We start from the raw sequence: 26,691 nt of genomic DNA, 5'->3' as shown, positions 1-26,691 counted from the left end.
TTGGAAAGAACTGGGAAAACATTAAATAGAAGCAGGATGGAACATGCTTGAAACCTTTCCCCTATATCATATTGGGGGGGCAGGTTTCATGAGGATAACAACCTGTTTAGTACGAGTAGAGGCCATTATTTCCAAACAAATTCAAACAAGAAAAACCCAAACGTTAAAAAACTAAAATGGTAAGTAGACAATTGGGTTGTTAGTCAATGTTGAATGACTAAATAAGGATAAGGAGCATTGGGCTTGTTCGTTTGAAAAGAAACATTTTTCAAAGGCTGAAAATAATCAACAACAAGAAATCGCATTTCTTCAGGAGTGATGGAAATGAATCTATTAAGGAAGTGTAACACTTTTAAAACAGACTCTAGATTAGTATGATAAAACATTTCTCCTTGGAGCACAAAAGCAGATGTTCCCCTTGGATGTGTTCCACAGCTGCTTCAAAGTAAGAGTGTGAGTTGTGTGTCCGTGTGTGTGCGTGTGTGCCTGTAGAACCAACATGCTATTGGGAATGCGAAGGAAACCAACGCTCTATGTATACACATCTATAGATAGCTGCGGACGACTTTGAAAGATATGCTGAAATCTTCCAAAAGATGTACAGTAAAGCTTCAAGGAAGAGTGCTTCAGTGTCACCAATGAATCCCTTTTGGATACTTTGATTAAAATTAAAAGATATAGATCAATTTTTATAAATACCAAAATACACAATTTAATATTAGAGGTGGACCTTGTTCTGGCAAAGGTTCTATTTTATCTATCTGGAAAATGAGATTGTGTCCAACAAAGGCCATGAAAATAATTACTGAGGTGTGAAAAGCTGACTAAAATTTATTGCTTTGGGGTGGGTGGGTGGGTGGGTGGGAGACAAAATCTGAAGGTACCTCTTGGATACCAAAGTCTTGTTTTTATTTTCCAAACTTAGATATGTGAAATTGCAGATAAGGAGACTGTGAATAATGAGGCCTGTATGAACTCTAATTCCTTCCACATTACTGAACCAACAAATAAAAACAGAATCTCACCATCAAAGATTTCCAGCTCATCGAATTGCTTTTCACTTTGAAACGATTCTACAAAAACAGTGATGTTATAATTTGGTTCAACTTTAAGAGTCCAGGCACAAGTTTGTGAATTGAGATAGTTTCCTGGATATCCTGGACTGAGGATTACACCAGATGATTCTGTATGGATTTCATTTGCTGGGCACTGTGCTATAAAATAAAAAAGGGAGACAGGAAAAATAAGGGGGGGAGGGAAATAAAGGAGTTTACTTTCTTAAATTGCCACTTTTTCATAAATATGAAGAAAGATGTTCAATCTAGTTTTAAAATTTATTGCTTATTGGAGCAAAATCAATAAAAATGCAGATTTTCTCCTCAAAACAAGTTATATTATAACAGATGTTACTTTCATAAAACCCTGCATGCTTCAGAAACTAGATCTGAATACATAAACTGCCTTTACCTTGATGGTGAACTAAAATTAAAGGAATGTCCCTCTTGAAATAATATTTACTTGAATCTATTTAGCTTGAATCTATTTTCAGTAATATAATGAATAAAGAAATTGTCATGAAACAAAAAAATGCTATGTAAATTTATCATAACACCACCTGTATTTGCTTAGCCCCCCTAGAAGCTGTTAGGTCTCAACTACACCATTCCCAGAAGAATATCCAGTTATCCTTCACAATGCTATAGATTCTTGGTTCATATTTCATATTTATACTATAATGACAATGTTTAAGAAGATAACTGAAGAATAATGATTATGTGGGCAATTTTCATGAACTTAAAAAGCTGTTTCCTAGAAACGGTTGCCCTCTACACTTAGAAACTCAAATAAGGAGTATGGGCCTAAGGTGGATATAACTGTTAGCAGTAAGCATAAGTAGACCATTCTTACTTTTAATAAAACTTAAGACAGAAAAAGCTGCCTGTTTCACTAATCAATAGAAGAAAACACTGTCTTAAACTCATATAATATGCCATTATGCCAAGAATCTATGCCAGCTTCTTTGCACATATGGAAATCCGGCACATACATTGAAAGTATTACAGCATGGTTCTAGAATTTCCGATAAAAAGACAGATTTATTGTGCTTTTCATATAAATCTGAAATGCAATTGATTCTGTTTTGTCACCTGAATTGCTGCCTCTAATACTATACCACTTCATCTTATATAGGGCACAATAGCTATTGCTAAAAAATTCTTCTCGTTATTTTGGTTCTGACATTTTGCGCAATGTTCTGTGATAACAGTATTCTATTCTTATATTTATTCTGAAATCCTTCCATTTTTCTTCCTTCAGAGCTAAAACAATTGCCTGTTGTTGTTGTTTTTTTTAAAAATAGCATATTGCTGTTACCCATGGGCAGATATTGATAGAAATCACAGAGGGAAAACTATTTAAATTGTTTTGATTACATGTTCTTAAAACATAACTCCGTTAAAAACTCTGACAAAGAGACACATATTGGATTGAAATGTCTACTCGTCCATGAATAATGAAGTGTAAAACAAGATATAGAGATAATTTGTTTCAAATAGCAGACATCTGAAAACAAAAATAAAGTTTTTATACTGAGAACCCATTTCAATGCATGTCCATTATATTTCTTAATAATCACATTCTTCATTTAAAGCAAATTTAAAATTTCGAATATAATATGTGAAAACCTTTTAATCATAATCTCTCTTTACCATAAGTGTCAAACTCAAGGCCCGGGGGCCGAATCCGGCCCACAGGGTGTTTAGATCCGGCCCACAGACCACCCTGGAAACAGCCTACAGTGCCTCTACCAAGATAATGGAGCTCTTTATCGCTGGCAGAGGGTTGCAAGAGGCGGTCACAGCCAAAAACGAAGGTCGGGAACCCACTTTCACTGGCAGAGCGCTCCACAACCCCCCTTGACACGAGTGATGTTGAAATAGCCATGCCCACCCTGACCACACCCACCCCAGGCCCCCAAGATCAAGCACAACCGTGATGCGTCCCTCAATAAAAACGAGTTTGACACCCCTACTCTATACTGTATAATTATTGCATACATACCTTCACAAACTGGGGGAGAGCCCTCAAACTGAAGTTGGTCTTTTAACTTACAGAATGTCATATCATTTCCAACCAAAGTGTAGCCTGGGTGACACTTGTATTTGGCAAAGTCTCCTGAAATAATTTAAAAAGAAAAGTGAATTGAGACGTATTGAAATATAGATTACAGCAATATATTCGATATCTTTCTATCATTGCTTCAACCAGCTCCACACATCAAATTTTATATATATATATATATATATATATATATATATATATATATATATATATATATATATATATATATATATATATATATATATATATATATATATATATATATATATATATATATATATATATATATATATATATATATACATACAACATATGACCATAATGGACAGGCCCCATTATAGTTATATGTCAAGGACTACCTGTAACATATTCAATTTGTTTCAACTAGAAACAAAGGGATCAGCTTTCTCCTGAATATCATGCAACTTTTTTTTTGTTAAATTCAATGGGATTTTAATATAATTTTAACATGCACATAAAACTGAAATATGTTTATGCAGAACTAAATTCATCCGCCTTTAAGAAGGTTTTTTTCAGCAAAACTTATATATACACATTTAGTATTTCATCATTAACACAGTTTTAATTTCTAGACTTTTAATTAAAGGAATATCTTGTAAACATGCTGGAATGATCGCTAACTTCTGCTTTTTAGTTACAATTTTCCCACTGAAACGCATTTGTTTTATGAAAGAACTTATTGTATACACATATCCCTTGTTTTCTTATAACATTTTCTCTGTATCTTGAGTGTGCTTTCCAATCTTGTAATTTTTTCCCCAGCCAATATGCCCCGCTAACAGGAGAACTGGAATTTGGAGTCACTTTTTAAATGAAAAATATGTCACCATGAGCGAAATAAGACTGGTGTAATACAGTTGTATTGGAAATAATCAAACAACATAAATGTACTATATATTTACACCTGTAGCCTCAGTGGTTGTGACTTTTGATTGATTATTTAATAGTGGTATTTCTACATTGCTCTATGGTTAAAAAGCTCTGAGTGGGATACAATAGATATAAAGATTGCAAAAAAAGATAATTAGTATAGATTTATTAAGTTCCATTTTAAGAAATTTAATGTTTAAAACATTAAGCATTCTTTTTTAAAAAAACATGGAGTGCTTCCATTTAAGTCAGTGTTTCTTAACCTTGGTGACTTTAAGTCCTGTGGACTTCAACTCCCAGAATCCCCCAGCCAGCGTAGCTACGCTGGCTGGGGGATTCTGGGAGTTGAAGTCCACAGGACTTAAAGTCACCAAGGTTGAGAAACACTGATCTAAGTATACTTAAATGAATACAAATAAACCACACATCTTCCAACATTTAATAATAATTACAATTTTCAGGGAAATAAAACATTTGAAATGTACTAATAACACCAATTAAGTAGCAGTCTGAATTGGCAATAAGTATGTACATGGGGTAATATAGACATTTTTACCTATTTCGAAATCATCATCTTCAGCAATCAATTCAGCATGAGGAACGGCTGGAGGAGACTGGCACTTCTTAAGCTGATATGCTACGGAATCAGTGAAAACTAGATTAGTAAAGCTTTGGAGATAAATTTCACTATAAGGTGAATGCCAACTAACAATATTTGAGGAAAAGGTGCAATGACGTGTAAATATTATAACACAGATGGCAAACAGGCATCTTTAAAAAATAGGCAATAGTGAAAAAAATAAGTGAAAGATATATTATTTACAGCTACTGATCATATGGGTCTGTATTCCCATGTGGAATATTGGGATTGAATTACAGCGTCCATATATGCTTACCTTTGTACAAATTAAAGGTAAATATTTTGTTAACTTTAATTTCTTATTGAGAATATGTAAGTGCATCAGAGGTGGGTTCCTACCAGTTTGCACCTATTCGGTAGAACCAGTTCGTCAAATCTACCGAACCGGTTAGAAGAGTTTCCACCAGTGGACCCAGAAAGCAGGCCACACCTACAGAAGAGGTTCCAAATGTTTTTGAACCCCACCACTGGTCCTTGGATATGATTATTCTACACTCTCATGCTCCTATTGATAAAACTCAGTGCCTCTGTGAAAGGTAAGGATGACTACGGCGTTTGTGGTGCAATCAGAACATTGCGTGTGTTGAAGTTGTTTTAAGGCAAACCAAAGATGCCTTTTAAAAAGCAAGTTTACATCATATTCTTATGCATGCCAGTACTGTGTGTGAAGTAATTTAAGGTGGTTCTGACAAGCGTAGTCGGCATCTTCATATCCGGTCACATGGGCAGCAAGCCACTCCCATCCGGTCACATTGGCAGCAAGCCACTCCCACAAAGGAGGCCACACTCACAGAGTAGGTTCGAACAATTTTTGAAACCCACCACTGAAGTGCATGTATAGAAATAGCAATAGCAATAGCAGTTAGACTTATATACCGCTTCATAGGGCTTTCAGCCCTCTCTAAGCGGTTTACAGAGTCAGCATATTGCCCCCAACAACAATCCGGGTCCTCATTTTACCCACCTCGGAAGGATGGAAGGCTGAGTCAACCTTGAGCCGGTGAGATTTGAACAGCCGAACTGCAGAACTGTACATATGCCAAGACATATTCTCCTTCATTACTTTCTTGCTTTTTCAATATAGCCAAAGATATCATCTACTTTCCTTACAATTAGTGTCCTTTCTCAAAAATAAGTCTTTGAGAAAATGAAAATGAATAATATGCATCTTAAATAACACAAGCAATCTCTTTAGAAACTTCTTCTTGCTCTATGGGTCTTTTTTTCTGACAACATCAGCAGAAATGATGTCATTCTATAGCTTCAAATGAGACAATGTTCCATGTTCAAGGGTTTTTTAACAGGAAATTAGAATACCAACTTGTTTCACTAATACTCCCAAGTCCTTAAGACTTACTTATAAGTGTGTGGTCTGGATTAAGTGCTTAGGGCTTTCCCTTAAAACATTCAGAGCCAAGTAACATGTATTAAATATTTACCTCTCCTTTTGCTGCAGATAATAATGTTTGATACAGATTTTCATTAAATGAAATAGCATGCCAATTGAAGTAATCTAATTTATTCTGACAACAATAGAAATAAAATATTCTTTTAAATCACCCCATGCTGTCTGACTCTCCTTATCTTTCTCACACATATATGATTTGTTAGATGAGAAAAAGAATACTGACCATGAAAATTGAGAACAAAGAATCCCCCAGTGGAGAAATCACTGTGGAACTTGAGAAGGACTTGATTACTGGAGCTAAAGGCAGTTTCCAGAGCTGTGTTCCCACTGAATACTCCCAGCTGGGGTGAATTTTGATCTGGGCCATCCCTAGGAACCCAGGGGAAAAAAAACAACCATTTCAGCAAAATATTGTAATTAAGTTTTATATTCACAGTATTGTAGATTGACAGCAGCTTTAAACTTTTGAGAAGGGAGGATAATATAAACAATTGTTCCATAGTGATTCATTTGTATTCAAATTTGTCCATACATTTAAGAACAATCCTTAAATGTGAAAAGTGTAACCTTTTTTTAAGAAAAAGCAACATCTATTATTTTTGTCCTGAAATTGTTCCAATTCCCCCATTTTATTTATTTATGTATTTGTTTGTTTCTTAAATTTGTTTGTGATCCATCCATTGATGGTGTTGTGAAACCAACCTACCCTTTGTTATAGTACTTTAGCCTGTCAAGCAAGAAGTACGCACATTTTTTCAATGGGTTCTTCTTGAGTGTGATATTATCATTCCTCACATAAGCAATAAACTCTTCCTCTGGATCCCTCACTACTTAGGTGATCATAGAGTTTGTCTCTAAGAGGAAGAGAAGCACCATCTCTGAAGAAATTAAAGAAGTGTGGAATCCTTGATGTTCTCTGAGCTTTTGCACTGATGATATCACCTAGTTGGATTTTGAAAAATCTGCCAAGAAACAACCAAGCTCAGAGATCTTGGACTCCAAAATCCAACTCTGAACTACAGATATTCTCTTCTATTGAAATTAAAGGAGACATTGAGTACTTGGACCAGGAAAACTAATCTGAAGTCCCCAATTAAAGGTTTCATCTCTACAGGAAACTGAAAAACACCAGGGAAGGGAAGAAAAATCATTTGTTTCAAAAACTCAAAATCCCCCCCCCCAAAAAAGATAGAGACAATTTTTTAGCCAAAAATCTACAACTAGATCTTTGATTTACTTCAGAATGTATTAAAGAATCACTTCTTATAACTGTTACCTCTGGAGTTTCTTGTATGTGTGGAAATTTAGTTACTGTTTATATATTCGGGCTCTTTGAGCAGCTGATTCTTCAGAAATTGAATTTGTTTTATGTTGTCTTGGATAGCATGCTATGGGAAATTGCTTTAAAATGCTGTCTTTGATGTAAACAACTCTAAATTGTGAACTTGTTTGCAATTGAATGCTTTCTGTGTGACTTCCTAAATGTTGGCGGTCCAAATATCATCCAAAATTAAATCAGAGTTCAAGGCAGAGCTGCAGGCCTGACACTAAAGTTTATATTTTCTTCTTATTTTTAATAAAATGTATTTTAGATTATTGTAAAAAGTGCAGAGCTGATTTTAGGAAAATTGTAAAAGAGCTATTAAAGGGGAAGAAAAGCAATAGCAATAGCAGTAGACTTATATACCGCTTCATAGGGCTTTCAGCCCTCTCTAAGCGGTTTACAGAGTCAGCATATTGCCCCAACAACAATCCGGGTCCTCATTTTACCCACCTCGGAAGGATGGAAGGCTGAGTCAACCCTGAGCCGGTGAGATTTGAACAGCCGAACTGCAGAACTGCAGTCAGCTGAAGTAGCCTGCAGTGCTACATTTAACCACCGCGCCACCTCGGCTCTTAGCACAAGTCATTAACTCAAATTAACCTTGCTGTGATTTTTTCAGTACAGGATGGGGCAGAAATAAATTTGGAGAAGTTTTCAAAATCCTATTAGTCTACCATGCAAAAATAAAGTGTAATTCCTTGATAGTGTTTTTATATCATTATAGATAAAACTATTTTGTTTCTCACAAGGAGTTTCTGAAATGGCTTGCTAAGCAGAACAAGAAATGTGCTAATTAAACAAAATTTGCTGTATAGGAATATGTGCTTACAGTTACACATTACATATGTACGTACGTACGTACCAGGGGTGGGTTTCTCGCCCCGTTCCAACCGGATCGGTTGGAACGAGGCCGGCGGCATCCTCGCGCACGCACACAGCATCCTCGCGCACCCACGGCGCACGCATGTGTACTAGCATCTGCGCGATGCTCCAGCTTCTCCTGGAGGATCGCGCAGGCGCTGTATGCGTTCTGCGCATGCGTGGAAAGCGCAGAATTCGTAAAAAACGGGTAAGGAGCGGGCACGGGTGTGCGGGCGCACGCGGGCGCGGGGGGGGGGGGGCGTCGCCGTTCCCAGAAGTTATTTACTTCCGGGTTCGGCGACCAACCGGATCGCAGGGACTGGTGCGAACCGGTCGAAACCCACCCCGGTACGTACGTATGTACGTATGTACGTATGTATGTATGTATGTATGTATGTATGTATGTATGTATGTATGTTTCATTTAGTCATATAAAGATGGGAAAAACAACCAAATATTATCCTTCACAATAATTATTAACATACCATACTGCAATGTAGTCATTCACCAATTCTGTTTGGAGTAATGTAAAGTTGATGTAGATGCCATGACCCTGGGCTACGGTTATAAGCCATGTACAATCTTTTGAATTTGGATATTCATCTGGAAATCCCGGTGAATACACAGTACCATTCTGAGATGTTACATTATACCCACAAGGAGCTGATAAAAGAAAAGAAAAAAAATGATAACATACATCAATCTAGTGTTTTGGAAACCGGTGTATCCCTGCCAGCTGCATTTAATACATAATAAAATCCAAAGTGGGAGAATAACAAAACACATCATCTTTCATAACAATAGGCAATGCAGATTAAGTAGAATAACCTGGGTTTTGTAACTATGGTAAACTGGCACCTTGAAAGAATTCAATAGCAGTCAACTAAAAGACAGGATGATGGCGTAGGGATGCTTTGAAGTTGAAGGAGGAGAATTTTTTTCTTTTTACATAGGATCTACAGTTTCTGGTATTGAATTGAAACAGCATACATGAAATAGCACACAGTCCTTTACACTACAAATACACATATATACATAGACAGACAAACATTTCTACCAGAAATTAGATTTATTAAAAAAAAACACCAACTACCATTTAAATCCTTTTTGGGGGAAAAAAAATACTTCTCTCACTGAGGAAAATATTGAAAAGGATCATAAAAATGTTTCAGGTGAAAGGTTAATTCCACTGTATGCCACACACTTTTCTCCCGCATTGCAATCCTATCAAATTTATGTCCCCAGAGCAATTAGCTTCTTTTTACTAAGCTAAGGGTTATAAGGTAGATCGAAGGGAGGCTGGAAGCCAGTCAGCCAGAATTGCTATATTCGGTCCAAGAAATATTGGTTTCCTCACCCCTTCCCATTTTAGAAACTCTATCCTTGTCAAAAGATTAAATCTTACCATCTACAACAATTTGCAGATTAAAAATATTATGCTCTAGTTTTTGTAGTTCTTTGAATGTATTGCAACTTTCTTCATGTACAATTGCTGTCTTTCTTTTTTTGTCATGCATGCTTAAAATAGTTTTCTGACTGGCAAATATTATTACATTTCTGCATATACACACAAGACTGTTGCACATGCATACATACTTAGCATCAAATGGCAAACATAACAAAATCACGGGTAATCAGATGTGAAACAATGTGAATTAAAAGGATATGAGAGACCGCCTCCTGCCGACTACCTCTCTCAGACCAATTAGATCTCACAGGTTAGGTCTCCTCCGGGTTCCATCTGCCAGCCAATGTTGGCTGGCGACTCCCTGGGGGAGACCCTTCTCTGTTGCAGCTCCAGCCCTCTGGAATGACCTCCCCGTGGAGATCCAGACCCTTACTACCCTCCCGGCTTTCTGCAAAGCCACCAAGTCCTGGCTGCTCCAGCAGGCCGGGGGGGGGGGGTCTGAGAAACATCTACCTCCACGGAAATTGTGAATGTTGGCTTTTGTTTTTAAATATGTTGTCTTTGTCTAGTTCCCCCTCCCCTTTCCCTTGTCTTTTGTGAGCCGCCCGGAGTCCTCCAGGAGTGGGCGGCATACAAGACAAATAAATAAATAAAATAAATGATTCATCCATTGCTAATATCAAGTGGCTGCTCTGAGGACAAGATATCATAATCCGGCAGCAGCAAAGAAAGCCTTCATCCTGCTGGCCCCTTCCTCAACTGGCAAAGGTGTGAGTTATAAAAAAGGATCTCAGTATATGAACAGCTCAGAAAGGGAATAAGAGATTCTCCTCACCAGTCATGAATTATGGTGCAAGCAAAGAGAGTCATGTGCACACAATAAGTGCAATGAATAGCAGTGGCAGCTTCTGCGATTCACTGCCCACGGCTGCATCTTTGGTTATAAATTAAGCTATTGGCAGCGCACAAACCACTGCATCACTCGCCAGTCTCTCTTTGCACTCTGCTGGCATCAAATGAAATTGCAGCTGCTTCAGACACCTTGGCCTTTGGCAAGGAAGGACTTTAAAAACCAAAAAGGATGCTTTGAAGTGTACTGAAACTCATCATCAGCTTTTCATAGCTCCAACAAACATGGTAAATGTGACAGGATACACACAATGCCACAGTTACTGTGCAGTGACATTAAAGAAGTACCTCATTATTAAAATTTGCAAGGTATAGGTTTCTTTTTAAAGTAATTTGAAACGTGCATCTTGCCATTCACTGATCAGCGTGGCAATATGCCCAACCTCTATAATAAATATACTCCTGGCAATTACATTGTTTACTGTAAACTGGTTTTTAATTGCAAATAATTAACATTGCCAGGTGGCAACAACAACAACAAAAAAAAAACCACGTCATGTGTAGATATCTAAGCATGATACAGTTTATTTCGAAGGTTCCCATCTGGTTTTTCTGCATGACAAAGTTGACAATTTCCCCCCCATGGAATTTTATTTATAAATGTTAAAATATTATTTTAGTTATGGCATTTGCTACAAATAATTTTAATTCTAAGCATGGCATAGAATAGTTAACTCTATTCCACTATATACCGTGTGTGAGATTTCAAAGTAATTTGAAGAAATTCTGAGCTCATCAATTAAAAAAAAACAAGTGACGTGAGTTAGAAGCCATGTTTTAAAATATAAATAAGGAACCATTAGCATAGTTTGGATGTTTAAATTTACATATACAGGTGCATGAACCAAAGAGCCAACCAATTAACACGAACTATGGATATCCAAATAATCATTGCAAGCAATTAATTGAAGATAATCCTAAACAAAGAAGCATGTGCAATTGAAGCTATTTGAAATCTATTTCACATTCTGCAGATCAGCTATTTAATCGAGAAGGGGAGAAGGGAACTGAATTTTTCCAGCAACTCTTTTTCCCAGCAGCCAAAATTTGGAATTCAGCACATATTGAGAAAGTTTCTGGGTGAAATCACATTGTTGATTTAGAAATGAGTATTGTGTGCATTGGATACTATTGTAGAGGCAGTTTCTCCTGGAGCTGGTTTTTTTTCTTAATGTCCCTTTATCCTCTGCCCCCCTTCTATTATTTATTTCCTAAAGGAAAAGTTGAGCTTAAATGCCTATTATCCTACTGTCATACGTCCAAACCAATGTCCCCTCTCTGTGATTTAAAACATAAAAATCTGAGCATGAATCCGACATGGTATTTTAGCTTTCATTTATTGAGGGAATAAAAGAAATGCAGTTATGTACCACATTTAATACAGTGATAGACAGGTAAGAGAAACTAATTCTTTAACTTACAACTGTTTTCAATACAAAGGGAAGAGTTATGACCCATAATTTTTAAAAAAAATCCAAACTCATCCGTCTCTCCTTGCTAAATCCACATCCCAAATTGCTTCCTACCTTCTAAAAAGCCTTAAAAATCAAACTCTCTTTCTCCATCCCTTGCTATTACTCATTTCATTCTCTCTTTCAGGAATCAGGAATATGCCTGTGGCAGTGATATTTGTAGCTTTAGAAATGGTAAGTTCCAAGATGATCAACATCATCTGGTTGTTTTATGAGCATCACAAGCCAGGAAAAACTACATTTCGAAGAAGCACAAATGAGGATTGTATGTAAATGTAAGGAAAGAAGGGGTAATGATTTATGATAGGGGACATGAAAGAACGTGACTTTTATAAGCTACTTTTCATTTTTGAAGAAAAATGCCTTTCTTTGTCAGTTCTGATTCCCAATGAAACAGTTATGAGGCTTGCAACAGATCATGATTTTCATATATCGACTTGATTTATCTTTACTTTTCTTCTTTTTCTTTCTTTCTTGAACACATTAGCCACAAGAACATCTTGGAATGTAAACAATCATAACATGAACAAAAGCTACCTTCACACTTTGGAAAAGGATGGTTCCAGTTTCTGTTGATCCCATGATGGCAAGTGAGCACGGAGTGACCGATTAATACATATCCAGGATAGCATTCGAATGAGATAGACTGGCCCACACTGTAATCGGAATTGATTATATATCCATTATAAAATGGAGGAGGATCTGGACAATTCTGTAATTCATAAGCTGAGGAGGAAAAAAAAGATAACGTATTTTCTTCCCCAGAAAATTTTAAAAATCATAAAAAAACTTTCAAAACAAAGACCACTTAAAAGCCAGATTTTTTAAAAAAAAAATCAAAGAAAAACCAGGAAGCACACGAGGAAAAAAAAAGTATATTAATTCCAGCCTTTTGAAAAATTACGGAATGAAAAAAATCTTGTCGTGAGAAGTCATTCTTCTAATAACTGAAACTGTTTATATCATTCATTACTTACCTTGATATGCAAATTTAAATCCATGTCGGTTTTCTGAATGATCACTATAAAAGTGGATAAGAGTTTCATGTGTTGTACTTAATAAAGATGGTGGAAGATCTGTACCACTGAACTGGCCAATCATAGAACTGGTGTGGTAAGGCCCATTCTGAATTTCAAGGAAGTCATGGTTAGCTTCGGTGGAGAAGTTCAGAAATTGTAGATGCGCCCCTATGTAGCAAAAATAATAAAAAAATCTGAAAGTTTAGTATATTGTAGATTTTTTTTAAAAAAGCAGCAATTATATAAGCAAACTGCATTATTCAATCCAGATGTGTATATTCCAGCTTGGATTCCCAGTTGACAAGGAACTTAGTTAATGTAAAAAATAATAAATGTGAGTACAAGTAGAATAAGTATTAACTATATATGAATAACATTTTATTTCCTAGTTGCTCAAAATGTTTCACATACTTGTTTTCAATAAACCTTAAACCTTAATAATCCGTTAATATCATTAGGCCCATATTACAGAGAAAGGCAGAGGTTATCAAAATATGATTAACATAAATGAAGACTGTGTATCTTACAGCTATATTTACCCTTTCTACCAATTTTTTCTAAGTTTACCATTGGTTAGTACAATAATGTCACAATTTTCCCCCAGAGTTCATTACAATTATTGTACTGGTTTTACTTATTCTGATTAAAAGAAATGCACATGGTAACACTGTATGACCCATAATAATAACTGTTCAGAAACCAGAATGCATATCTTTTATAGATAATAAGCAAAACTGGGTTGTTAAATTATATACTATAATATAGTGAATTTAGCAATCTCAGCAGAAAAACTATTAGGGTTTAAGCCTAGGAATTGGCATGCGGTAAATTTCATCTTTAATGTACACTAATGGGTTTTTTCCAAAGGTTATTATCCCATCTTTATTTTTTCTATACAACTCAAGGGGGTGAACATACCTAACACCTCTTCCTCCTCCTGTTTTCCCCACAACAAAAACCTTGTTAGATAAGTTGGGCTGAGAGAATATGAGTGGTTCAATGTCACACAGTTAGAACTCACAGTCTCCTGGTTTTTAAGATAGCAGCTTAACTACTACTCCATCAAACATTCTATACCAGGCGCGTCAAACTCCCGGCCCATACGCCGGATGCACCACACGTTGGCCACTCCCACACCCAGTTTAGCAAAGCGGAAAAAGTCACAATACATCACATGACACTGCTGTAACGATGCAACACTCCTGCTCTATAGTCTTCAATAACAGAAATATTATGTATCCGGGATCAGGAATATGGTTTTGCTTTCATCTCTTTAGAGAAGGTAGGCAAACTGTAGGCAGTTCAAGGACGGACCTTGAATTTTTTCTGGCCCATTTTGTATCATATATTAGAATATTTTAGGAAGGACCCCCAAAGGGAAGGTGTACATTTTCAATTGATACGGAAACAATAGAGAACTGGATAATCTCTGTTTAATGAACCAAGTTATGTGTTGCTCATAAAAAAATAGAATCTCTGTCTTTTATAAGTTGGACCTCACTTAATTATCAACAAAAAAAAATAATTTTGTAATTCGCAGGAACAGAAATGGATGAATGGGTTTCACAGAAAGCAATCTGTGAAAACCCTATTCAGATTTCTAAACTATAGCAAGACATCACAATTGTGCAAGCTTCATGATTAAGAACATAGTACCATAATAAGATTTATTTCAAGCAAACTAATTAACTTAACTAATTACTTTGCTGTAAAATATTATCTTTTCTTGGTATATTATATTACATAAATCCATGTAATGAAAGAAAGCTGTTAGTACAGAAAAGTAAATTAATATTGACCTAAATGAGCCATGTTTAATTAGCTACATCTCACAATCCACCAACTTAAAAAAAAAATATTTTCTATTTTATTTTAGATATTTCCTTTCTTTCTTTGGAGAACATGTACCCATAGTTATCTCACTTTTTTTCTTGTTATTATTCTTTTCAAGATAAGTAACTACATTACTAATGAATGCAAAGAAGTTTAAACAAATTCAAGTTCTATATAATATTACAATGATTAAAAAAAAACCAGCCTAAAACTTTCAGTCTGGCAAATGATATTGAATTATTATTTACCCTTTATGAACAATACAAAAAAACCCTCTCCATAAACACAGGGAAAGACAAAGGAAAGAAATGCACACGAGTGAACTGGCCTCTTTTCCGAGGACTAGCAAAGGAGAAGCTTAATTGAATTAGACATTGTTTTATTTCACGCCTTTGCGCCAATTAAAGCTATTCAGAATAAGTCCGAGTAATTGCATAAATAATGTTTCCAAAGATATCAGGTGAAGCCTGGGCCAGTTTTTGTTTATACCTAATATTGGGAATTGTATTTTAAACAGCCATATCAGGGAAGGCAGAAGAGAATGAAGGTGCATCAGCGGTTAATGAATCTAGAACAGGAAGTTTCCAAGTAAATTGTAAATTTAATGGATTTATATGCCGCCCAATCCTGAAGGACTCCGGGTGGCTTACAAAATACAGGGCTAAAAAGATACAAAAAGTTAAAAATAAAGAAAGAGGGGAAAAAAGTGTTATTTAACTTTCAAATTAAAAAAAATCATTGAATAAAGCAGCATATAGAAAAGATATTTTAACAGAATTATTTTTAGTACCTTGATTCATTTATGACCTGGGTACTTGAGAGACCGCCTACTGCCAATTACCTCCACTAGACCAATACGATCGCATAGATTAGGCCTCCTCCGAATTCCATCATCTAGCCAGTGTAGACTGGCAACTACCCGGAGCAGAGCCTTCTCGGTGGCTGCTCCGATCCTCTGGAACGAACTCCCCGTGGAGATTCGGACCCTCACCACCCTCCAGTCCTTCCGCGCCGCTTTAAAGATCTGGCTGTCCCGGCTGGCCTGGGGTTAAGATTCTAACCCCACTCGAATTGTGTGACTGTTGCGTTTTTAATAATGATGTATTGTCTGTATGTTAGAAATTGTTTGTCCTTCCCCCCCCCTTTTTTTGAACTGTGAGCCGCCCTGAGTCCCCCCAGGGAAAAGGGCGGCATACAAATAAAGGGAAATACAAATACAAATTTTTGAATACATGTATAAGGCTAGTGGATGGATTTTTTTTTTAAAGCAGCATGATTTTGGATAAATAAAACGACGTCCTTCAATCAGGAATCTTACCGTATCCAATAGGTAATAATATCTTCCATGTGCAGCCTAGATTGCTCGGATAATTTCCTGGGAAACCTGGGCTCAGGATCACGCCAGCCATGTTCGTCAGTGTGCCACCACATTTGGCTATAATATATAAACAATCCATTGAGAGCATATGAAAGTTTATCATAAAAAATAATCCAACAATTGAGCATCTTAGGAGCTGCACAATGTTGATGTTGCTGCCCACAGTCACAAAAGTTCACTTCACTTGTGCTAGTAAAGAACTTGTATTGATGCAAGTCCACGCAGAACTATTGTACAAACAATTTTCCAACTCTATTTGTTGTGTCAGATTTTTCTACCTATCCACTATTTTAAGATCAGAAAACTGAAGGTATCAATAAGGTTGAAGGTTATTGGATTTCCTATTTAATATTTTTTACCTTTTGTTCTATGCGTTTTTGTGTTGTTCGCCGCCCTGAGTCCTTTGGGAGAAGGGTGGCATGTAAGTCCAATAAAGTAAAGAAAAGTAATAAGCAATCAATATACACACTGAAGACTTTTTCCAGAATAATAAAAAAAAACACCTGTTTTAATGGTATATATAGCTAGTTAAAAAGATGAAATTTCCACTATGAATCTCAGGCTATAATCTTAAAAGGATAACCTATAGCAGTGTTTCTCAACCTTGGCCACTTGAAGATGTCCGGACTTCAACTCCCAGAATTCCCTAGCCAGCGAATGCTGGCTGGGGAATTCTGGGAGTTGAAGTCCGGACATCTTCAAGTGGCCAAGGTTGAGAAACACTGACCTATAGATTACATTGACAGAAGGAATGAGCATGTGTATTCTTTAAGAATACTTATCAAATATTACACCCTACAAAGACTTTTCTTTCTCTCTCTTGGCTTACATCCTTTTATTTGTAATGAAATTCATTTTCCCTCTCCGTTTTTTATAGTTTTGATATGGCTTTTATGCTGTTTTAACTTGATTGGGACCTGTTCAGAGTCGGTTATAAGATGGGCAACTATGTAAATGTTTTAAATAAATTAAACAAACAAATCACACAAAATTCAAGTCACTCAAGATCTTTCTCTACTACATGTCTAAATGAGCATTCTAGTGCTCAAAAAAAAAGGCAAAGCAACAACTGCTTTCTAAAATCACTACAAAAATCTTTTAGCATAGCAATAGCAATAGCAGTTAGACTTATATACCGCTTCATAGGGCTTTCAGCCCTCTCTAAGCGGTTTACAGAGTCAGCATATTCCCCCCAACAACAATCCGGGTCCTCATTTTACCCACCTCGGAAGGAGGGAAGGCTGAGTCAACCTTGAGCCGGTGAGATTTGAACAGCCGAACTGCTGAACTGCAGTCAGCTGAAGTAGCCTGCAGTGCTGCATTTAACCACTGCGCCACCTCGGCTCATAGCATATTTTATTTTATTTTTTATTTATTTTTTAAAATGTGCTGGCCACCTATCTTACTGCAGGGGAAGCACTAGGCAGCTTGCAATATTAAAACATAAAATATCAAAACGAAGAGACAATATAAATAAAATACTAGGTTTTTAACATGAAATTACTTTTGTTTACATTTGAATATAATCTTCTGACTTTTCACAGAAGCACAAGATTGTCTGCAGCCCGTCAGCTGCATAATTGCCCATAATGCTTTTGCAAATTGTATTACCTAAAAATGCAACTGGTGTGGCAAAAGAATCCCCCTTTGCTGTAGGAAAATGCAGGGGGGGGGGTTAAGTATAAAACACACACACAAAACATCTTAATCTTTCCTTGTTACAAAATAAATCTAACTGCTCTTCATGTTTCTATGAGATTTGATTGCTTCCCATTTCAATGTGAAAACACCTGATTATGAGAAATTATTCTAAAACATGCTATGCATCACAATAAAAATAAGGTTTTTTTCCCCCCTCTCTCTCCAAATGAATTGGAACCAACTGAATAAAGGAGAAGAGAACATATCTACCCTTATCATATAATTGGCATTCTAAAGAATGATGGGAAAGAAAGACAGCAAAAGGTTTACATAAATATTTAAATGAAAGTTTGTAAATCAGTAATGCACAAAGCAATTTAGTTCAGCAACCGGCAGATTATAAAAACCTGAAATAAAGGATCTTAGTGGAGTCTCTCGGTCTCACAGAGTTCTTATATGCTTGCACTAAAGTTTGGCCATTCTACTTGCAAGAGATAGAAGAATAACTGGATGACTCAAAAAGTGAAAGTATAGGTTTAGGTTTATTGACATTTGTATGCCGCCCACTCCCTAGAGACTCTGGGTATAGAGTGTATAGATAATGAATGTCCTATTTCCACAAAGCCCAGAAACACTGAAGGTGCTCATAACTTGCTAAAAGTTTTGAAGCTCCTTCTCTAACTAGCACATAAGGAAATAAGGGAAAAGAGCCACACTGAGTATTGTGTGCACATTTTCCCTTAATAACACAACTTTCCCCCACCATTTTTTTTCTATAACTGTGAAATAAGGCCACGTGGAAGAAGACCCGTGGTCACAATCCTTTCTAAATTATTGATCAAAGCCAGTGGGAGGAGCTTGAGCCTTTGTCTAAAAGGGAGGAAGGAGACAGACTGCCTAATGTGGGATTTATAAAATCAGGACTATTTAGATCAGTGTTTCTCAACCTTGGCAACTTGAAGATGTCCGGACTTCAACTCCCAGAATTCCCCAGCCAGCGAATGCTGGCTGGGGAATTCTGGGAGTTGAAGTCCGGACATCTTCAAGTTGCCAAGGTTGAGAAACACTGATTTAGATTGTCAAGGAAAGTTATATGAGAGAATGAATGGGAATTGTTAAGCATTATTAAAGTATCCCCAATGTATAATGCATAACAGGTAGAACCACTCCCTTCTTTTTCCAGCTTACAGAAGGTAGGATGTCAGTCAGAGATGTAGGAAAAGGGGGGAAGCCAGTGGAATGAATAAATATGGAGTTGCATAGGAAAAAAAAAGGAACTATATTTTCACTTGTAACACTATATATGGGATATTATGTTAAATATCAGCACTGTTTTTATATCATTATTAGTTGTTCATGCCAATATGAAGTCACACTTGCCAGTTCTTTAGCAGGTGTTGGCCTTCATTTATATAGAGTTCTTCCTAAGAACCTAATATATTGGCATATAAAATGCACAGATGTGTGGCATTTTGCAATTAAGACTGTAGGGAGCCCTCCTCCCAGATTAAAATATTCTTTATTCTTAATATTAAGAGAGGCAGAATATTATATTTCCCCAAAGGAGAAATGAGAAAAAATAACAACAACATGTTCTTAAAGGCAGAAAGCAGCCTCAGTCTTTCTTAATAGCTTCCAGCAGATGCCTGACGTCTTTAGAGATGGATATTTGGTGCCAATTAAGAAAGACTGAGCCAATCTATTCATGAACAAAACACCTCCAGTTCCAGGTGATGGGATTAAGAATTCACATTCCCCACCCAAATTCTAAGGACAGGGCATAATCTCTAGGATATAATAGGATTAACCCACCACCATTAGAATAGAAAAAGACACAAGGCTCACTACATTGCACAACACCCTAGAGTATCTCCGGACCCTGTAAAAATCCATCTATTCCTAAAACAAGGCGTCAACCACTCCAGAAACATGCTTCTGTCACGGAAGTTTCTGGAGTCCTTCTTTCCAACCAGCCTCCCTTTTATTTCCAGCATATTTTTCCCCGATTGGACCCAAGTCAGATTTTTCTTCCAACAACAGGAAATTTCATCATTGGACAGATTTTTTTTAAGTGCCATCCAAAAGTTTTGGGTATGGCACCCAGTGTGCCAATAATCAATAGGACAACCACCACTAACTTTTTGCCATAATTTTTCAGATTCAATTTTCAGATTTTGGTACTTCATGAACTTCTCCATTTTTTGCCTTCTATTCTACTACGCCATGTTATTGCCATTTTAATTATTTACATTTTCTTCTTTCCAGCCTTGTTTATGACCCAAGAACTGATTAGTCTGTATTTGGAAATTCCATAAAATTATATTTTATTCTGCTCATTTTTGACCACTTTTTCAACTCAGTGTTCCCACCAATTTTTTTTTTATTACTGGCACTGTACATGATATTTTTTTTACAGATGTTCCTGTATATCATTTGGTGACTGAATTATGCCATTACTTATGTTCATGTGATCTTCCTGCACAATCTGAATATGTTGTTTCTTCTGCCTCTTTTTTACAATCTGCACTTTGAAACCATCATTTGACGATTTCCCCCCAATTCTGGTCTTGATTGTATTAATTCAAATAGCTTGCTCTTGTGCACCCATAATCAAGCCTTCCCTCCCTCCCTCCCTCCCTCCCTCCCTCCCTCTCTTCCTTCCTTCGTTCCTTCCTTCTCTTAAGAAAGCCAGACCAGCTCAATGTTTACACAAAAAGCAGTGAGTTCAGTGAGAGCCTCCTACCACCACTACTACCAGTTTGCCCAATCTGGGCCAAACTGGGAGCAACCCACTTTTGATTAGAACCCCATGTCTCTTCGTTTCTAGACTATGTAGTTCTTTATCTATTGCAGTAAATGGATTATGTTCTGTTCTGTTCTATTCTTTTCCTTTGCATTCCACTTAAAATGACATAGAAATTTTGGCCAGGTTCTGCATGAATACTGAGTTTTCCTGATACAATTTACATACAAGGAATAAAGAAGATAAAGGCTGCAACACAGTTTTGCATAAAGACTTAAGCAATGGTAAAAATCTTTCAGATATATTTTCTGTTTGAGCAAAAACAGTTATTAAAGAAATGATGCTATCACTGAAATATGCATCTTCCTAATGCTTACTGTAATAAAATTTAGCATTTATATAGAGTATTTCATTCGCTTAAGCTGTATGGAGTACTATATATTACACCGGCAGGTGGATTTTTTGCCCAAGCATGAAAATCTGCTAGTACTTCATGCCTAAAATGAAATGTGAACCAGGAGCTCGACCATTAAGCAACTGGGTATTTTCTACTTAAATAGCTTTGATAACAGAGGGACAAAAATAGATACAGCTAATTAAACTTTTTTATTTTTACTAATGTTATTCTCAACAATGTTCACTCAGAATAAAAATATGTATATATGCATACCAATACAGAGAGGAGAAGGATAATTCCAGCGGCGAACTGTTCCAGGCATACAAGAAATATGAGAACGTCCCTTTAAAAAAAATTCAAAAATAAAATAATTATGCAACATTGTCCTATTTTCGAAGCTTCCATTTAGCAGCTTGACACAATGGTTTTCACTATTGATTTTAGAAAAATCCCTTTGCCAATTAATCTTCCCTTATACTTTATTACTTATGACAGTTTTCTAATTAAGGACAAATAAAAGACTTTTAAGTTAATTAGAATTCCTTTAAAAATGGAAAGTGAGTTGTGCTACAAGACTTAAGAAGTTGTTCCAGAACCTTAAACTAAATTATTATATAGAACTGCACAGCAACATGACACTCTCATTCATATTCTTTGCTGCATTACCAAAGGGAAGAATTTTTTTTCCTCCCAAAGAATCATTATTTCAAGGAAGTTAATTTTAAAAAGTAATGTCCTTCTTCAAAAGTGATTTCAGAATGAAAATGTGCCTTTATATGAAAACTACTAAGCACAAATTATATAGTTTAATAACCATGTCTTCCCTCAAACAATTATTGCTAAGTTTGAGGAAAGTGCTATTGAAGTCCCCCAAAATGGCAAACCTATGAAATCAGTGGGCCAAATGGCACCACCACCACCTTCTCTCCTTTGGGAAGAGAAGGTGGCGCAGTGGTTAAATGCAGCACTGCGGGCTACTGCTAGATCAGCAGTTCAGCGGTTCAAATCTCACCGGCTCAGGGTTGACTCAGCCTTCCATCCTTCCGAGGTGGGTAAAATGAGGACCCGGATTGTTGTTGGGGGCGATATGCTGACTCTCTGTAAACCGCTTAGAGAGGGCTGAAAGCCCTATGAAGCGGTATATAAGTCTACTGCTATTGCTATTGCTATTTGCCCCTTTGGTGACAATACAAATACTGTATTTGTAGAGATAAGAATTTTGTATATATGACTGTATGAGTGATGGCTTCCAAAAGAACTGGACACCAATGCAAAAAAAAAGGGGAAAGAAATTGGGATGTACTGATAGGCTTTGGGGTAATCTGTACTAGATTAAAAAGATTTTTGATCACCACTTATTTAACATGACAAAATAAACTCCCTTTTCAACTAAGTTATCTGCAGGAATACCATGAACTCAGTTCTACATCGAATGACAAATAATTGGGTATTGAAATATTACTGTTCATTATTATTAAACGTTTGTTTCTGAGTCCCAATTTTATTTTCAAATAATGAAGCGCTACCTAATATAGAAACATTATCTACCTGTAGGTTGAACGTTTGCTACCATATTAAACTCCTGAATAGGAGGGGATACCAAATAAAATCACATTTGGTCTTTGGACACAACAATAATATAGAACTCAATTATTCATATTTTTTAAAAAAAATATGCAATAAAATTACGTAATTTTTCTATTAACCAAAGCACAAATAGCAGTGGCAATCTCCAAAATTTGCGTTCAAGTTCAACAGCAGGTATAATTGATCAGCAAAAGGTAGTACAAAATTGCGCCAGCTGGACAGATATGTCAGGGTCCTGGTAAGATAGAAAGATATTGTGATTGTCCTGGTAAGATAGAAAGATAGAAGACAGAGAGATATTGGGATCTCCATCAGGGTAGTTTTATTACATGGGATAAATGTATATCTTCCTTGATTCTCCAAAGAGAGCGAGAAAGGGGTATATGCCGCAACCACCAGGCTGCGGCGCACTACCGGGTCACGGCCTGTTCAGAACCAGGACATGCAGGCAGCGGGCACGTACATGTGCAAAACTTCCCTTGCATGAGTGTTAGTTAGCGATTAGCAGTTAGACTTATATACCGCTGCATAGGGCTTTCAGCCCTCTCTAAGCAGTTTACAGAGTCAGCATATCGCCCCCAACAACAATCCGGGTCCTCATTTCACCCACCTCGGAAGGATGGAAGGCTGAGTCAACCTTGAGCCGGTGAGATTTGAACAGCCAAACTGCAGATAACAGTCAGCTGAAGTGGCCTGCAGTACAGCACTCTAACCACTGCGCCAGTGTTGGCCACTTGTGCTTGCATTTGAAGCGCCCATCTTGGGAGTGGCAGCTGCTTGTGCTCACTTGCGAACCTCTCCGCACATGAGTGGTGGCTGCTGGCCCTTACCGGTATATATGTATATGTAGGTGTACATATACTATGATAGTCATAGTAACTGACTATGCAGAACCTCAGAAAATCCAACCGAGCATGCATTCACATTTGTAGGCTTTAAATTGTATCATTGTCAATAAACGTTTGTTACCACTATTTGAAGTTATTTGTTAAGCTGGTTGAGATGTTCTGAGCTACAACTGCCATGTGCACCATTTGCTTTGCTGTGCAAAAGCATATTTTCTTCAAACTTACAGAGAGCTAGTTGTAGTGTTAACATCTCTGTATAAAAAGAAAATCAGAGGTCACTTTAATTGTATTTGTTTGATGAATTTCTTTACCTCTTTAATTTGTTTTGCTGTTCCCTTTTCCCTTTATGTTAGTTTGCATTTTATTGTAGGATGTCAACACTTAATAAAGATATTATAAAAGAAGTAAATCAATAAAGGGTTCAGCCTTGTGATCTTGCAGGGAAAAAGCTGAATTTTCTTCTGAGAATAAGAAATGCCAAAGAGGGCAATAATGGTTGAATGTTCAAATGCTTCTGTTTATAGTCATCATTTTATGGTATATTACTCTCCCATAACTGAGACTGTAAAAATTGTGTAATTAAATGCTTATTTTTATTTAAGTATTTAAGCTAGTATTTAAGGATTTAAGTATCTAAGCTAGGCAAATCAACTCTTTTTTATTTTTCAAGATAACATCATTAATGCAAATAAAATTATAGAATGATCATACTGGTTTTGTGAATGATCTAGCAGAGGAACAATAACATATTAAAATAGTGAAATATGCATTAATAATAAAATAAGAAGAACAAGAAACAAACTTAAGTTTAACTCAATGTGTATCTTTCAACTGCTGTTTGAAAATAAATGAAACAGCAATATGCATAGAGGGAGACAAGTATAAAAATGTTTTTTTATTGCAGAGTTCTACATTATGCATTGTGCTGTAAACTCAAACTGGCCTTATTAACCGGGCTATAAAAATCTCTCCAAAATTATTTGGGAGACAAATAATAGCCAAATGATACGTATATATTTTGCACGCAGAAAGGATCAGATTTAACCCTGACTTCACTTGTATTAAATGATACAAAGATAATGCACTATAATGTAAAATCAGTCTTTCTAAAAATTCTCAACCATAGAGGATGGTTTCAAGAAATGATCTCCACTGGTATGGTATTCCTTCAGATCATTTTCATACTATTTAGTGGAATTAGTGTGACTATGCTCACAACAATAGTTAGTTAGATGAGTCTAACTAAATTGGACTAAATTTAATTCAAACTTGTCTCGATGATTTTAATTGGCTGCATCACCTATTATAAAATTAATTTTTCCTTCATTATCAGAGAATATATTTCTTTCCCTTGCTATGATTGTTTCTTTAAGTCACTTATATTAATGGAATAAAATATGTAACATTTTGAATGTATGTGATTCTATTCAGCAGAGATAAAAAGTATCCGAGAATTATCTGTTTCTAAATGTCAATTTCTGTATACAAAAGAAATCTAAATACAAATACAAAATATAGTTTTTCAATGACAAAAATATGAACAGTATATATTACAATACCTATTTCTGCTAAAGCTACCAGATCTGGATTGCAAAACCAGTTGATAAAAACAGAATTATCTGCCAACTAATGGTCATTCAGATCTTGGCATCCCAGTTATGGTAGCCCAAAATTTATATCCAAGGATGTAAAACACACACGATAGATAGATAGATAGATAGATAGATAGATAGATAGATAGATAGATAGATAGATAGATAGATAGATAGATAGATAGATGATAGATAGATAGATAGATAGATAGATAGATAGATAGATAGATAGATAGATAGATAGATGGATGTACCATTAAAAAAAAATCAGGTACCTGCAATGTATATCCTGGCTCACACTGAAATGATAAAACATCATTCACCATATATCTATCACCAATTTTAAATCCATTGCTAGGAATTACAGGTTCTGGGCAGGAAGCAAGGCCTACAGCTAAAATAAATAAAAGAAAAAAAAACACAGTGCATTAAGATCATATTGCTTTTGTTTTATTGCTTATGTCTTGATTATCTAATTACTACACAAAGCTTAAAACAGGAAGTTCTCAACAAGGTGATTAATAATCCAAAACGAAAAGAAGATTCAAGAAGGTAGCTGAAAGGAAGCATAGGATTTCAAAATTTCTTTTTACAGCCTTTTACTGTTAGTCTTTCAAACTGAAGCAGTTATGAATACGATGACACAAAACTGAATTTAAAATATGATGTAGTAAATCCGTGTGATCTCAGAACAACAATGAAAGAATTAGTCTTTATGTGTACATTAAATATACCACCGGTTGCGTGCATAGGAAAAATCTCTCAATATGATAAAAAAGGTTCTCCGATTATGATTTATTTCATAATGAACTGAGTTTTAAAATGAAAAATAAACAGAGCTAAAAAAGCCTAGGGCAGAACAAGGTACGGAATTCTTTAGAGCAGATGCTTTACATACTGTACTTTCCATTCACAACTTATGAATAGCAAGTGCTGTTTTCAAGGGCAATGTGCTTTCCTTGTGTAGGAAATTGCTTACTGCATGCTCTTCACAGGTCAGCTCACCCTTTTGGCACAGGACATAAAACTCATTAATGTCAATATTGATAACTCTCCTGGTGATCTCATCCCAGTTCCAGCTTATTAAATACTTCTGCCACTCCAGGTCTACCACTAGGCATTCATCTAGGCATGTCATTACAGTGGCCTGCAATATTTTTTGGGCATCGCTGCCATCAATGACAAGAAAGCTCACCGCAGTGCCATCTTGTTAATAGTTCTAAAAGTGTATTAGTATAGACTACATTTCACTTTCACTGTAACAAAGATAAAATTCCCCGGACAAAATGTAATGAATTATTAAAAGAACAAAACCTGTGCCTTTTATTTTAGAGATAATTAAGTATCATAATTTGCATTCATCATTTTTACAACATGATTGTAAATTATGAAATGCTGTTGTTTAAAAATACTCGAAAAAACATTTCTGCTGTACTAAATATAGAGCATACATAGCAATAGCAATAGCAGTTAGACTTATATACCACTTCATAGGGCTTTCAGCCCTCTCTAAGCGGTTTACAGAATCAGCATATTGCCCCCAACAATCCGGATTCTACAATACATCTGTGTTGTGGCCCAGCAGGAGCCGTTGGAGCTACTAACAGACTCCGATAGCGA

General features: G+C 36.1%; 1 protein-coding gene across 1 annotated transcript in view; it reads right to left on the bottom strand.

Annotated features, from left to right (window-relative positions):
- CSMD1 (CUB and Sushi multiple domains 1) overlaps window positions 1-26,691 on the bottom strand; it is a 1,072,234-nt gene that overhangs the window by 82,392 nt on the left and 963,151 nt on the right. Inside the window, exons 39-48 of the mRNA XM_087718982.1 lie at window positions 25,347-25,465; window positions 21,318-21,387; window positions 16,204-16,320; window positions 13,011-13,220; window positions 12,571-12,759; window positions 8,730-8,907; window positions 6,283-6,428; window positions 4,568-4,648; window positions 3,061-3,174; window positions 1,026-1,214 (exon numbers count right to left, since the gene is read on the bottom strand). Coding sequence (XP_087575108.1) covers window positions 1,026-1,214; window positions 3,061-3,174; window positions 4,568-4,648; window positions 6,283-6,428; window positions 8,730-8,907; window positions 12,571-12,759; window positions 13,011-13,220; window positions 16,204-16,320; window positions 21,318-21,387; window positions 25,347-25,465 — 1,413 coding nt within the window. The remainder of the gene's footprint in view (window positions 1-1,025; window positions 1,215-3,060; window positions 3,175-4,567; window positions 4,649-6,282; window positions 6,429-8,729; window positions 8,908-12,570; window positions 12,760-13,010; window positions 13,221-16,203; window positions 16,321-21,317; window positions 21,388-25,346; window positions 25,466-26,691) is intronic.

Source organism: Thamnophis sirtalis, unplaced genomic scaffold (assembly GCF_051295495.1).
Source record: "Thamnophis sirtalis isolate CommonGarterSnake01/CBP01778 unplaced genomic scaffold, rThaSir2_p1.2 scaffold_6, whole genome shotgun sequence".
Lineage (NCBI taxonomy): Eukaryota > Metazoa > Chordata > Lepidosauria > Squamata > Natricidae > Thamnophis > Thamnophis sirtalis.
Note: the sequence above shows the minus strand (reverse complement) of the source record. Positions and strands in the feature narration are given on the sequence as shown.